The sequence below is a fragment of the Eurytemora carolleeae genome, unplaced genomic scaffold (genome assembly GCF_000591075.1).
Source record: "Eurytemora carolleeae unplaced genomic scaffold, Eaff_2.0 scaffold509, whole genome shotgun sequence".
Lineage (NCBI taxonomy): Eukaryota > Metazoa > Arthropoda > Copepoda > Calanoida > Temoridae > Eurytemora > Eurytemora carolleeae.
Window position 1 is genome coordinate 27261 of NW_019396523.1, and position 12186 is coordinate 39446.

A 12186-nucleotide genomic window follows, 5' to 3' on the forward strand; every position below is an offset into this window, starting at 1 on the left:
CATTTTTTATTCTTTTCCATCCTTCTGTATTCTTTTCCACCATTCTGTATTCTTTTCCATCATTCTGTATTCTTTTCCATCATTCTGTATTCTTTTCCATCGTTCTGTATTCTTTTCCAATATTCTGTATTCTTTTCCATCATTCTGTATTCTTTTCCATCATTTTGTATTCTTTTCCATCATTCTGTGTTCTTTTCCATCGTTTTGTATTCTTTTCCATTATTCTGTATTCTTTTCCATCATTCTGTATTCTTTTCCATCATTCTGTATTCTTTTCCATCATTTTGTATTCTTTTCCATCATTCTGTATTCTTTTCCACCATTCCACTTTTTTTAACCTTTTTCGACATTTTGTAGTGCATGTTGAAGAGGCGAAGGAATATGAAGAGAAAGAGATGGAAAGGGAAGGTCGGAAAGGGTTCTTAGCAGATAAATAGATAAAAGGGGGAGGGGGAAATTAAGTAAGGAAGGGGATTTATAGGGAAAGTGAAAGGAATTAATGGAAAAAACTGAAAGATCAGAAAAAAAGAAAGGAAAAGGAAAGCAAATGAGATGGTAAGATATCGAGGGGAAAAAGGGTGAAAGATATTTGAAAATAAAAAAAGGAAGTCATGACCATACAATTAAAAGGATAAAGAAAATCAATGAACAAATTACTAAGAGGAGGGAATAAATGAAAATTAGAAATAAATGCAATCAACATATATAACAACAATCCTCAACTCAACCCCCGGCCTCCCTCCCCTGGGCCTCGTACTGCGTTCTTATTATACCCCTTGACATCTTATTTCATGGAATTTCAACGACGTAAAAGTAATGAAATATTTTCAGCCAATCACAGCAGAGTATTCTCGGCTCAACCAATAAGAATCTTTGGGCTTTCGTAGAATAAAGAGAATATTCGAGAGCAAAAGTTATATTTTCACTCCGAAGTGATTTGAAACTTTAGTTGTTTAAACACGTTCATCCAGACCACAACCATGTCTGCTACGATAAGAGTTGCTGTTGGTATTGATTTGGGGACAACCTACTCATGTGTTGGGGTCTTCCAACATGGAAAGGTATCAAATTAACTATTCTATTCAAATATTATAGTTAAAATGTAAAATGTATGATTAATTACTTATTACAGTCGGTATTCCTTGAGAACAATTTTTGGCCCCCCCCCCCCCCTCCTATCAATTTTGTCTGGGTCTGGCAGGAAGTGTCTTAACTTAACCTAACCCGTGCTGGGCCCCCTAGCCCATCCGAGCCGCAGCGCTCGGCCCAGAAAGTGTCTTAACCTAACCTAACCCTAGATAATACTAAATAAATACTAATTTGATCATGTACACAATTGATAGGAGGGGGGGGGGGGTCCAAAAATCGTTCACTAGGACGGACTCCTTACCTGCTTTCCATTTTTCTGTTTTTTTGATTTTAACACATTTTTTGTTATTTAACTCATCTTATTGTCCTTTAAAGACGGTGATAAACATTTAACACCGGAATTGGAAGACAACTTTAGACTTTTAGGTATTAAAATAGTCCAAAGTAGTGTTATCAAACCAATTCACTTATTGCATTTAACTTTCAAGCAAAGCTATATGACTTTATAACAATATGAAATTCACTTCAGGTGAATGTCGTCTTCATATTCTAGTTTTTTGGTTATTACTGTACATGTCTTGTTTGGTGGATCATGAGTTTTACTGAAAGTTTTCTCTTCTATTCTGTCATCTTAATTTGTAATTGCTTAGCCATTTGTTATGTAACCTTGTTGCGTATATCTTAATTTTGTTAAATTCCGCTCCAAATTCATAGCTGACTTTATTTACTTTAATTTTCTCTATGAATAGGTTGAGATTATTGCGAATGACCAGGGAAACCGTACTACCCCGAGTTATGTTGCATTTACTGACACCGAGAGATTGATCGGAGATGCCGCCAAGAACCAGGTAAAAAAGGCTGGACGGGAATGGTGAATATGTTTTTTAAAACGTAGAAAAGCAATAAAGAATTAGCTTGGCAACCCAGCTTTGCCTGGATCTCGACAATTCGTTAAACCAAGCAATGAATGTTCCCTAATCCCTTGATCAAAATGTTAGTGTATCAACCAAAGGCCGTTCAAATCTGACACACAAAGAGCTATTACTACTTTGTATACATGTGCCTTATTCCGCGCCCCCCCCCCCGCGCTGTATCTGGGGATATTCAAGAGTTGTTGTGATAATCCTGATCTTTCAATGTTTATTCTCGAGATTTAATAGCTCTGTTTATTTTAGGAATTCAGCTTTTCAGCTTCTTTTTCTTTTGATCTGAAACTTCTTAACTTTATGTTATTTCAGATGCTTTTTTTCAAATTCGAAATAAAATTAGCTTTTGATATAATGAATAGTTTGTTACTTACAAATCCTACTTAAAAATATAAGCTTAATTAAGATTATAGTCTGTAGTTCGTATTAACCTCTCTAAAATTATATTGGTAGGCATAAGAGTTTTTATTTTTTTTCAGGTGGCCGTTAACCCGACCAATACTATTTTTGATGCCAAACGACTGATTGGGCGTAAGTTTGAAGATGCCACAGTTCAAGCCGATATGAAGCATTGGCCATTCAAGGTAATGAGACCGAAGATGTATTTAAATATTTTCATGCGATTTCATACGGTAAGGAATTGAAATTGTCTCATTTAATTTTAATTCATTTTCTTTAACCCACAAGGTGAGAGTTCAGAGACGATTGTACAACAAATTTTTATTCAGTTTCTTTTTAGTATTCCTTGTAGACCAAAACTAGCAATTATTTCTGTGCTTAACAACTTATTAAACCATCAAAATATTTAATTGAACATAAAACAAATCAAGCTTTAAATCGTCATATTTTAGAGTTTTGAGCCTTTTTTTAGTCTTATCCTTTCTGGTCAATCCTGTGTCTCTTAACCAATCTAATCTAAGAGAGTCTACAGTGGCAAATCTTAATTCCTTCACTGATGTAGATTAATTGTTCAAATTTTCGTTTGTTTCCTGAACTGAAGGTAATTCCAATTATTTTGAAGTTTATGTTCTTGTCTAAAGGGACTGTACGTGTAATTTAATTGACCTTCCATGCAATGACAATACCCGATTCTCAACGGTTCCGTTGATACCGTTATCTGATCAATAATGTGGAAGATATTGCATTTTTCTAGGATTAATTTAAATATGTTTGCTTGTATAAAAAATGCGCACTTGAGAAACCACAAATAAAAATATCAAAAGTTTGATCTGACAAAGCCCTTCAGGATACTTAAAAAAAAACTTAAATCAGAAATTATTCTTTTCAATTGCGAAATTCTCTGATATTTTAAAATATCGGATGATAACATCACATGCAGCATTAAAAATATGCACCATGCCTCATATGGAATTAATATTGAATTAATCTGCAGATTAACAAAGATCAATCGATCAAGTGTTGATCCCGACATTCACAAAATAAAAGTTCCCAGCTCAGTTTTAATTGTGAAAATTTAATTGATATTTACATGAAGGTTGTTAATTCTGGAGGCCTACCTAAGCTGCAGGTGGAATACAAGAATGAGACTAAGACATTTACTCCTGAGGAAATTTCTAGTATGGTTCTCGTCAAGATGAAGGTAACTTTGAACATAATTTTCAAAATTTCGCTTTTTATATACTTACTTCTGTGATATCCGTTTCTTCTTTAAAAATTTCAGATTCTTTAAAATGGGGGGGGGGGTGAGTTAAATACGTTTGGGAATCCTGTCCTCATTTTGTGAGGAATCTGAATGAAATTTTGCATATGGGCATAGTTTGAAAAAAAATTGGAAAAAAAGATTTTTTCCCCAATCCATTTTTTTAGAGCTTTGTCACCAAAAAGTCTGATTCATATACCAGCTAGGTGTCTAGGTGTTTCTAGCACATATCTGTGTTTCTAGCACCTATCTGTTAAGTCAAGAATCTCATTGCTAACATCAGAACGAAGTTTAAGGTTTTTCACTTTTCCCCTATTTTATCATATTTCCCACTTTGTTAATATTTTCAGATTTCGTATTCATGAATAAATTTTTTTCAAATGTAGACAAGCCTCAATTTGATAGTAGTTTTGTATAACGAAATAAAAAGGGGGAAAATATTTCCCCCTTCCCTCCTTTTTTTCCCCACTTTCCATATTTTTAAATTCTTTTTACCAAAATGCCTGATTTTAAGACAAGCTTTAAACACCTACCTGTTAGTCAAGATCACTTTCCCTCTATTACCCTTCATTTTATCATATTTTTTACATTTTCTGAATTCCTGAATTCTTTCATTAGGGAAAAAAATGTTCAGCACAATAGGCTTCAATTGGATAATAATTTTGTAAATAAAAGTGGAAAATTCCCCCCTCTCATTTCGTTACTAACATCAGATAGAAAGTGTAAGGTTTATCAGATCACTTCCCCCCCCCCCCCCTATTTAATCATATTATTTCACTTTGTTAATATGTTAAAACTTATTTCAATTGATGGGGGAATTCTTCAGTTAAATACATCATTGAATATAAAACTCTTTTACTTGACGGGCACTGCAGAGTTTTATTAAAAGTCTACAGCTATTTTCTAAAGAGACGAAACGAAGAAGCTCGGAAAATTTCCAAAAAATCTGTGCTTTGTTTAGGAGACTGCTGAAGCGACGAAACGAAGAAGCTCGGAAAATTTCCAAAAAATCTGTGCTTTGTTTAGGAGACTGCTGAAGCATACCTTGGGGTATCTGTCCCAGAAGTTGTTGTGACCGTCCCGGCGTACTTCAACGACTCCCAGCGTCAGGCCACCAAGGACGCTGGGGTTATCGCCGGCCTACATGTTCTCAGGATCATTAACGAACCAACCGCCGCCGCCATCGCCTACGGATTGGACAAAAAGAAAGGATCGGCGGAATGCAATGTTCTGATTTTCGACCTCGGCGGCGGAACATTTGATGTTTCGATTTTGACCATCGAGGAGGGTATTTTCGAGGTCAAGTCTACTGCTGGAGATACTCATTTGGGAGGAGAGGACTTTGACAACAGAATGGTCGACCATTTTGTGAACGAGTTCAAGCGCAAGCACAAGAAGGATATTACTGGCAACAAGCGTGCTCTGCGACGTCTGCGCTCTGCTTGTGAGCGCGCGAAGCGCACACTGTCTGCCAGTGCACAGGCTAACCTAGAGATTGACTCTCTGTTCGAAGGTATTGATTTCTACACTACAATAACCAGAGCTAGATTTGAGGAGCTGTGCTCTGATCTCTTCAAGGGGACCTTGGAACCCGTAGAGAAGGCGATGAGGGATGCTAAGATGGACAAGTCCTCAATCCACGATATCGTTCTGGTCGGTGGCTCAACTAGAATCCCCAAAATCCAGAAACTTCTCGCGGATTTTTTCAACGGTCGTGAGTTGAACAAGAGTATCAATCCTGATGAAGCTGTGGCGTATGGCGCCACTGTTCAAGCCGCTATTCTCGTTGGTGATACTCACGAGGCTGTCTCTGACCTCCTCCTACTCGACGTAGCCCCACTCTCCCTGGGTATTGAAACTGCTGGAGGTGTGATGACCTCCTTGATCAAGAGGAACACGACGATTCCCACCAAACAGACCCAAACCTTTACCACGTATAGTGATAACCAACCCGCTGTAACCATTCAGGTTAAAATATTTCTTATCTCCTTCTTATTCTTCTAAATCATGATTTCAATTGACCCTCCATGGCAATTCAGATTCTCAACAGTACCTTGAAAACAGATAATGATAAGGTTAAATTTCTTTGGTCTTCGCAGCATAAATTCGTTATTCAAAAAAAACTATTCATTATTTGGTTTTAGTAGGGATACATTTTTTCAGTTATAATTTTTTTTAAAGGTCAACATAAAAAATTGAATGAAAATGAATTCAAAGTTTTTTGTTGCCAGGTTTACGAGGGTGAGAGGGCAATGACCAAGGACAATCACCTCCTTGGTAAATTTGACCTGAACGCCATCCCCCCCGCGCCCAGGGGAGTCCCTCAGATTGAAGTCACCTTTGACATCGACGCGAACGGCATCCTAAACGTTTCTGCATGCGACAAGTCGACTGGGAAGCAGAGTAAGATCACTATCACGAACGACAAGGGTAGGCTGAGCAAGGAGGAGATTGAGAGGATGGTCAACGACGCCGAGAAGTTTAAGGTACAACAGAAAAGAAATCTCTTTGATTTTAATTTATGATTGATTTGCAAATTTTCTGGACAAACTTTTGTTTAAATACAGTGGTGCTTTTAAATAAGTAAAAAAAAAAAAATTTTGCGTTATGAAAATTCTCGGATAAAATATATTTTCTTTTATATGGAGCATGTACAATTTTAAGGCAAAATTCCACCTGTTAAAATTTATTGAACGTACTATTGGGTTACAATATGGTCATTGCTATTTCAAAATGGCGTCATGAGACATTTCAAAAGTTTTGAAAGTCAACTGTTATATCTTCTAGGCTGAAGATGAACAGCAGAAGGAGAAGATTGGTGCGAAGAACAGTTTAGAATCCTACTGTTTCAACATGAAGACGACTATTGATGACGAGAAGTTAAAGGATAAGATCGGAGAGACTGACCGGAAACTGATCCTGGATAAATGCGAGGAAACTATTAAATGGCTGGATGCTAATCAACTTGCTGAGGTGAATTGTTTGCCTAATCGAATATATTTTTTCTATTTCCGTCTATCCTAACTAAACATGGACGATGGTAACCTTTGACTTTAAAAAGAGGTCAAACATTGTCAATGTTCTTGATTGCCTTGTTTATCTTAAACTTCTGAAGAAGAAGGGAAAAGTAGAAAGTCTAAAATTGGAGCTAATTCAAATTTGTCTTATAAAAATTTTCATATTTTTAAAAATCGTAATTCGATTGATTTTGTATTTCCAGTGCCTGGAAGAGCAGACTTCGGACTCTCGTATGTTTTGTACATATAAATCTCGACTTATTTTTAGATTGACGAGTTTAAGGACAAACAAAAGGAGGTTGAATCCGTCTGTAATCCCATCATAACTAAACTCTACGGTGGCGCAGGCGAAGGTTAGATAGAATGTCGTCTTTTACGAATGTCGTCTTATTCAGTATTTTCTCAAATTGGCTTTATAAATTTTCTACTGTATTTTGACCTTAAATTACATTCCATTATTTCCATTCTTGAATCTCCTTTTCTTAATTATGGGGATAAAAAGACGCTGATCAATTATATCAGTCTTTCTTCATTAATAATTTGTAAAATTTGCCCAAAAGTTTTAATTACAATTTAAATAATTGAAAGACGTAAGGAACTCTGTAATAGTTAAGTTTACTGCACTGTGAAGTATAAAAAACACATGCAGTGCTGTACGCACAGTCGAAGCTGTCAACATTCCTCCCAGAAACTGTCGTATACATTATTTTAAGGAAATTCATATTTTATATTTAGTTACCTATTATTAGACCGGTGGCTGAATTTTAAGAATTCGAGCGGCTGTTTAAATTTAAGCCGCGGCTTAAATATGGTTGGTTCCACTTAAAATTGTATCAAATGTTTCATAATTTAAGCCGGCGCTTAATTTAAACCGGGTTTTGGCAGAATTAAACCGCGGCTCAAATTCTTTAAATTCCATCTCTAGACATCTATTCTTAGAAAGAAGAGACTTCAAATAATTCCAGCGTTTTATTCTGGTTTCATAGTAAACTATCCATTTGTTATTTTCATACAGTGTTCCCCGCACACACACTATTCTATTTTTTTGTTTGTTTGTACCCAATAAACGCTCAAACGGCTAAACCGATCGGGCCCTTAATTTTGTGTGGTACTTAACATGTCTCCTGGGAAGGTATACAGAAGATTTGTATTAAATTTTGAAAATCCGCGAATTTTTACATGTATACAATTGAAATAGAAGAATACGGCTCAGCCTAGTTAAATATAATTATCCAAATGAAATTTTTGTTATTGGTCCATGAATAATTAGTTACTGAATGACTTGGCAACGTTTCAAGAAGGAAAAGGCTGCGGAAGTTCTTTTCTGTCGTCGTCTCATTGTGTGCATGTAACTATGTATGAGATCGTATTTTATCCATCTTGCCGAATTATTAGTTATTAGAAAATAATAAAATAACTTACTCTAGGTATGCCTGGCGCTGGTGGAGCACCTGGAGGAGCTGCAGGAGCCCCTCCCCCAGGAGCTGGAGGAGCTGGCCCAACTATCGAGGAGGTTGATTAGGAGCCTTTGTTCTAGGAGCTTACTGTGTGGGAGCCGTTATTTCCGAAGCTCAACTTCTAAAAGCGCTCCAAGAAATTATCATTTTATTTGCGAATGCAATTTTGATATTTTTAATAAATGTTTAAATTATCTTACTGTCCTTGCTAGTAGACTAATATTTGACGCTATTTAATTATTAATTTATAAATTACTAGACATTCAGGGCGCTTCGCGCCCTTCTTTCTAGGCTTTTATGGCGCTTCGCGTCCATCTTCTATTTAAACTTTTAATTGTGGCTCTATCTGTGAGCATCTTCTCTTTGTATAGTATAAAACAAAAACAAAAAAAAGTTTGCGGATTTCATAATATATAATATAAGCCAAATTTATGTAAAGATTATAAATTATAAATTTTCCAGCATTTGTTAATTCAGAAATTCTTAATCTATATATAAATTTGGCCTGTCTGTTTGTTTGTTTGTATCCAATAAACGTCAAAACGGCTGAACCGATCGGGCCCAAATTTTTTGTGGGACCTCACGTGACCCCAGGGAAGGCTTATGAATGATCAAAAATTATTAAAATACGTGTTTAAGGTTTTGTAAAAAAAAATAAATTCCTATAAATCCGCGAATTTTTTTTTCAAAATCCGCAACATTTTTTTCTTTGTTTTAAAATGTAATCAAAAGAAAACATGTTCACAATTTAAACAGAAGATGGGCGCATTATCATTTTTAAAAGCAATCAAATAATTTTTATTATTGTTAATATGTAAAGGCTGCATAATGATTTCATATGTACATTTGATATTTATAAATTGTACTATTACTGTCACTGTTATTGTTTCCTTTTTATGGCTGCTAATATTTAGTCTTTTCTTTCCACTACATAGAATCAACAGAAAGTAATAATTAAAAAATACAGTATGCGTAATATGTAAAGATGGAAACTTTTTTAAAAGATGCAGTTTTTTATATGAAACCAATCCAGGCATCTGATTTAAATCGTTCTACATAGTACATAATATGTAATGTTTGTGAATAGATCGAACATATTTTATCGAAAATATTTTTTTTCGACCTCAATGACGTCCTCCAGCCGACCTCTAAAATCGGTACACATAGTACACAACCAGTCCTCCGTCAAACCGTCCCTGACTGGGGGCCGAAAAAATGATAATTAACTATGCTATAGACCTTTATATTGACCTGTTCCTGAATTCGCAGACAATTTTCGTTTAGTATTTTGTTTTGGTCTGAGTCATAGACCTAAATATTGCCTGTTTGTCATCCAGGAATTAGTAAATCTACTGGTGTGAGGGTTAGTTATATCCTGTATTCCCTGTATACAATGTTAGGCCTAGGAAGAATTTTTGGATGCAAAATATTTTTGAACACATTGCTGTTGATGGTTTAGAATTTATTAATTCAGAAATTCTTAATGAAAATAAACTAATTTGAGTAAAGTACAGTGCGTAACATTTTATTCGCTACTACTCAACGTATTGTTGAGAGATACTTTTTTGACTAAAATTTATGCGAAATGGAAAAATCAAACCACATAATTTTAAGAAAAAGATACCTATAAATGATTAAAATACCATGATTATATAATGATTTAGTTTAGAAAATATTTCCATTTCAATTAATACATGGGCAATTTTATTTCAATCTAAATTGTTTATTAGTGAACAAATATTTTTTTTTTATTTCAAGAGATGAAAGTTGAGACGGTTGACCGGTTGACACCTGGCAGCAACCACTTTACAAAAAACTATTATTCGGTTTCACTATCACAGGCTCACGGCTCAATAAGGCACAATATTCAACCAATGAGTATCTGTTATTCTACCAGTGGAAACTCCTTTCAGAGTCATAATATGAGATCGAGTGCCATGACCAGGTTGTAGATGGGGGGGGGGGCACGTCCCAGTCTCTTCTCCCCCTGTACGAACAGAGGGGTGGGGGGTACATTTCTGAGACAAAAAATAATCCAGTTTTTTCTTCTGTATTTGGTTCTGAAGTAAATTGTTCTATTTGTATGTAAAAAGGGTTTATTACTGCATTATCATTATTTCTTCATATGCTATTACCGCACTCCAGATGTATTTAATTTACCAGCTTTGCATAATTATTCTTTTATGTGGCAATAAATCAAAAAATAACTCTTATTCCATAGTATTCAGTTGCTACTCATTGCACAAAACCATGAAACGGCTTTAGCTGATATCAAGACATTCTTGAAGTATCATCATATGCTTAACATTTTTACAATGACAACTCAAGTCAGTTTCAAAGTATATATATACATAAATATATATATATCTATATATAAATTTGTAGCGCCCTATAATGCTAGTCTATATATAAATTTGGCTTGTCTGTCTGTTTGTTTGTTTGTTTGTCTGTTTGTATCCAATAAACGTCAAAACGGCTGAACCGATCGGGCCCAAATTTTTGTGGGACATCTAGGGACCCCAGGGAAGGCTTATGAATGATCAAAATTTCAAATATTTGTCTCTATCAAAATTCGATCTTCATTAAATTTTTGAAAATTTTGAAAAACCACGAAATTTTTTGTGAAAATCCGCGAATTATTTTTGTTTTGTTTTACGATGTACACAAAGAGAACATGTTCACAATTAATTAAGAAGATGGGCGCGAAGCGCTCTCTAAGGCTAGTATATATATATATATGACTTGTTTGTAGTACAAACATTATTAATAGTTTAGACTTCTGAAGTAAATTTGTTTTTGAGAATGTTTTAATCTTCGTTTGTGCCAAAAATAGTTCTTGATTAATCCAATGTGCTTAAATTACTCGATAATTTATTTATTTTAACAAAAGGTTGGGTTGGAGAGACACCTAGTGGTTAACAAAATAAACTAAAAAATTTGATAACACGTGTCTTAGGATCCTTAGGACCATTCACAGATCGTTAGTCATTACGACGCAAAGATTTTCACGGTCACATTCATCGAGGTATTATACGTGCATTAGATGGACCTGGACGAACCTATAGCTAGTATGGGGGGGGGGGTCTACGTTTTACTCCTACCCTCTTTATAGGTATAAGAGAGAGGGGTGGGGTATCTTTGAACTTGAACTGCAGTAAGGTAAGAAGAGTTCAAAATTCTAGAGATGCAAATTCTATTCTATCATCTGTTTTGGAATGATTTTTATCCCCAAGACACATGTTATTCAGGATTAAAAACCACAACATGAATATCCTGAATAAATGGGGTCAGATCAAACACAATAAGAAAACTTAATTTCCGACAAAGAAGTTCTTTCATTCAGAGAATGTTACTTTACAATGTGTAGGGAATGAGGGTTGTAACGTATTATTATCAATATTTGAAATATCGACGTTATTCATTTATATAATGTGCAAAGAGTTTTTTTACAATAATATTTCAACCTTCACTCAAATGCTTGGATGATTTTTTAAATTCAAATTATTGAAAAGTAACAAATAACGTTTTTTTAAAGATGAACTTTGAGGTGGAGAGCTACACCTAGTGGTTACAAACTAAACTATAAATTTAGATTACAAATGCCTGAATGACGAATCACAGATCATTACGACTTAGGATTCAACCAATTTTCACAACTTAAGAGAAATAAAAAAATAAAAAAAGAAAAAGAAAAGTGAAAGAAAGTGAGAATAGTAAGGAACAGCATGGGCAAGAGACTCTAATTGTTTTACTTCTTTACATTTTTAATTATGTAAAAAAAATTGATTACTTTTCAAAATAAATTTCGTTTTATTTGTAAGTGAAAGAATAATTGCATTGATTTTTTAATCATTATTATTTTTGTTATTAAATTTAAACGACCTAGATAAATAGTGTATCTAGGATATCGATAATCAGAATACTAATAATTTTTATTATTGTTGTTATTATTATCATTATTATTATAATGATTATAAATATCTATATAATAAAACAAGACATTCACATATACAGGGTGTCCCACGAACCATGACAGT

At 34.5% G+C, this 12186-nt stretch overlaps 1 protein-coding gene across 1 annotated transcript; it reads left to right on the forward strand.

The window, feature by feature from the left end:
- The first annotated feature begins 913 nt into the window (after positions 1 to 913).
- LOC111704824 (heat shock 70 kDa protein cognate 4) lies at positions 914 to 8345 on the forward strand. Its single transcript, XM_023477178.1, has 9 exons — positions 914 to 1061; positions 1839 to 1937; positions 2495 to 2599; positions 3511 to 3615; positions 4702 to 5643; positions 5907 to 6161; positions 6463 to 6648; positions 6961 to 7045; positions 8120 to 8345. The coding sequence occupies exons 1-9, from the start codon at positions 981 to 983 to the stop codon at positions 8212 to 8214; spliced, it is 1953 nt and encodes a 650-aa protein (XP_023332946.1). The 5' UTR covers positions 914 to 980; the 3' UTR covers positions 8215 to 8345.
- The last annotated feature ends 3841 nt before the right edge of the window (positions 8346 to 12186 follow it).

What these genes read in the sequence shown, in the direction of transcription:
- LOC111704824 (XM_023477178.1), top strand. Translation starts at nt 981, where the DNA reads ATGTCTGCTACGATAAGAGTTGCTGTTGGTATTGATTTGGGGACAACC. An exon ending in TGGTTCTCGTCAAGATGAAG is followed by an intron (nt 3,616 to 4,701) that starts GTAACTTTGAAC and finishes TGCTTTGTTTAG; the next exon opens with GAGACTGCTGAAGCATACCT. An exon ending in ACGACGCCGAGAAGTTTAAG is followed by an intron (nt 6,162 to 6,462) that starts GTACAACAGAAA and finishes TATATCTTCTAG; the next exon opens with GCTGAAGATGAACAGCAGAA.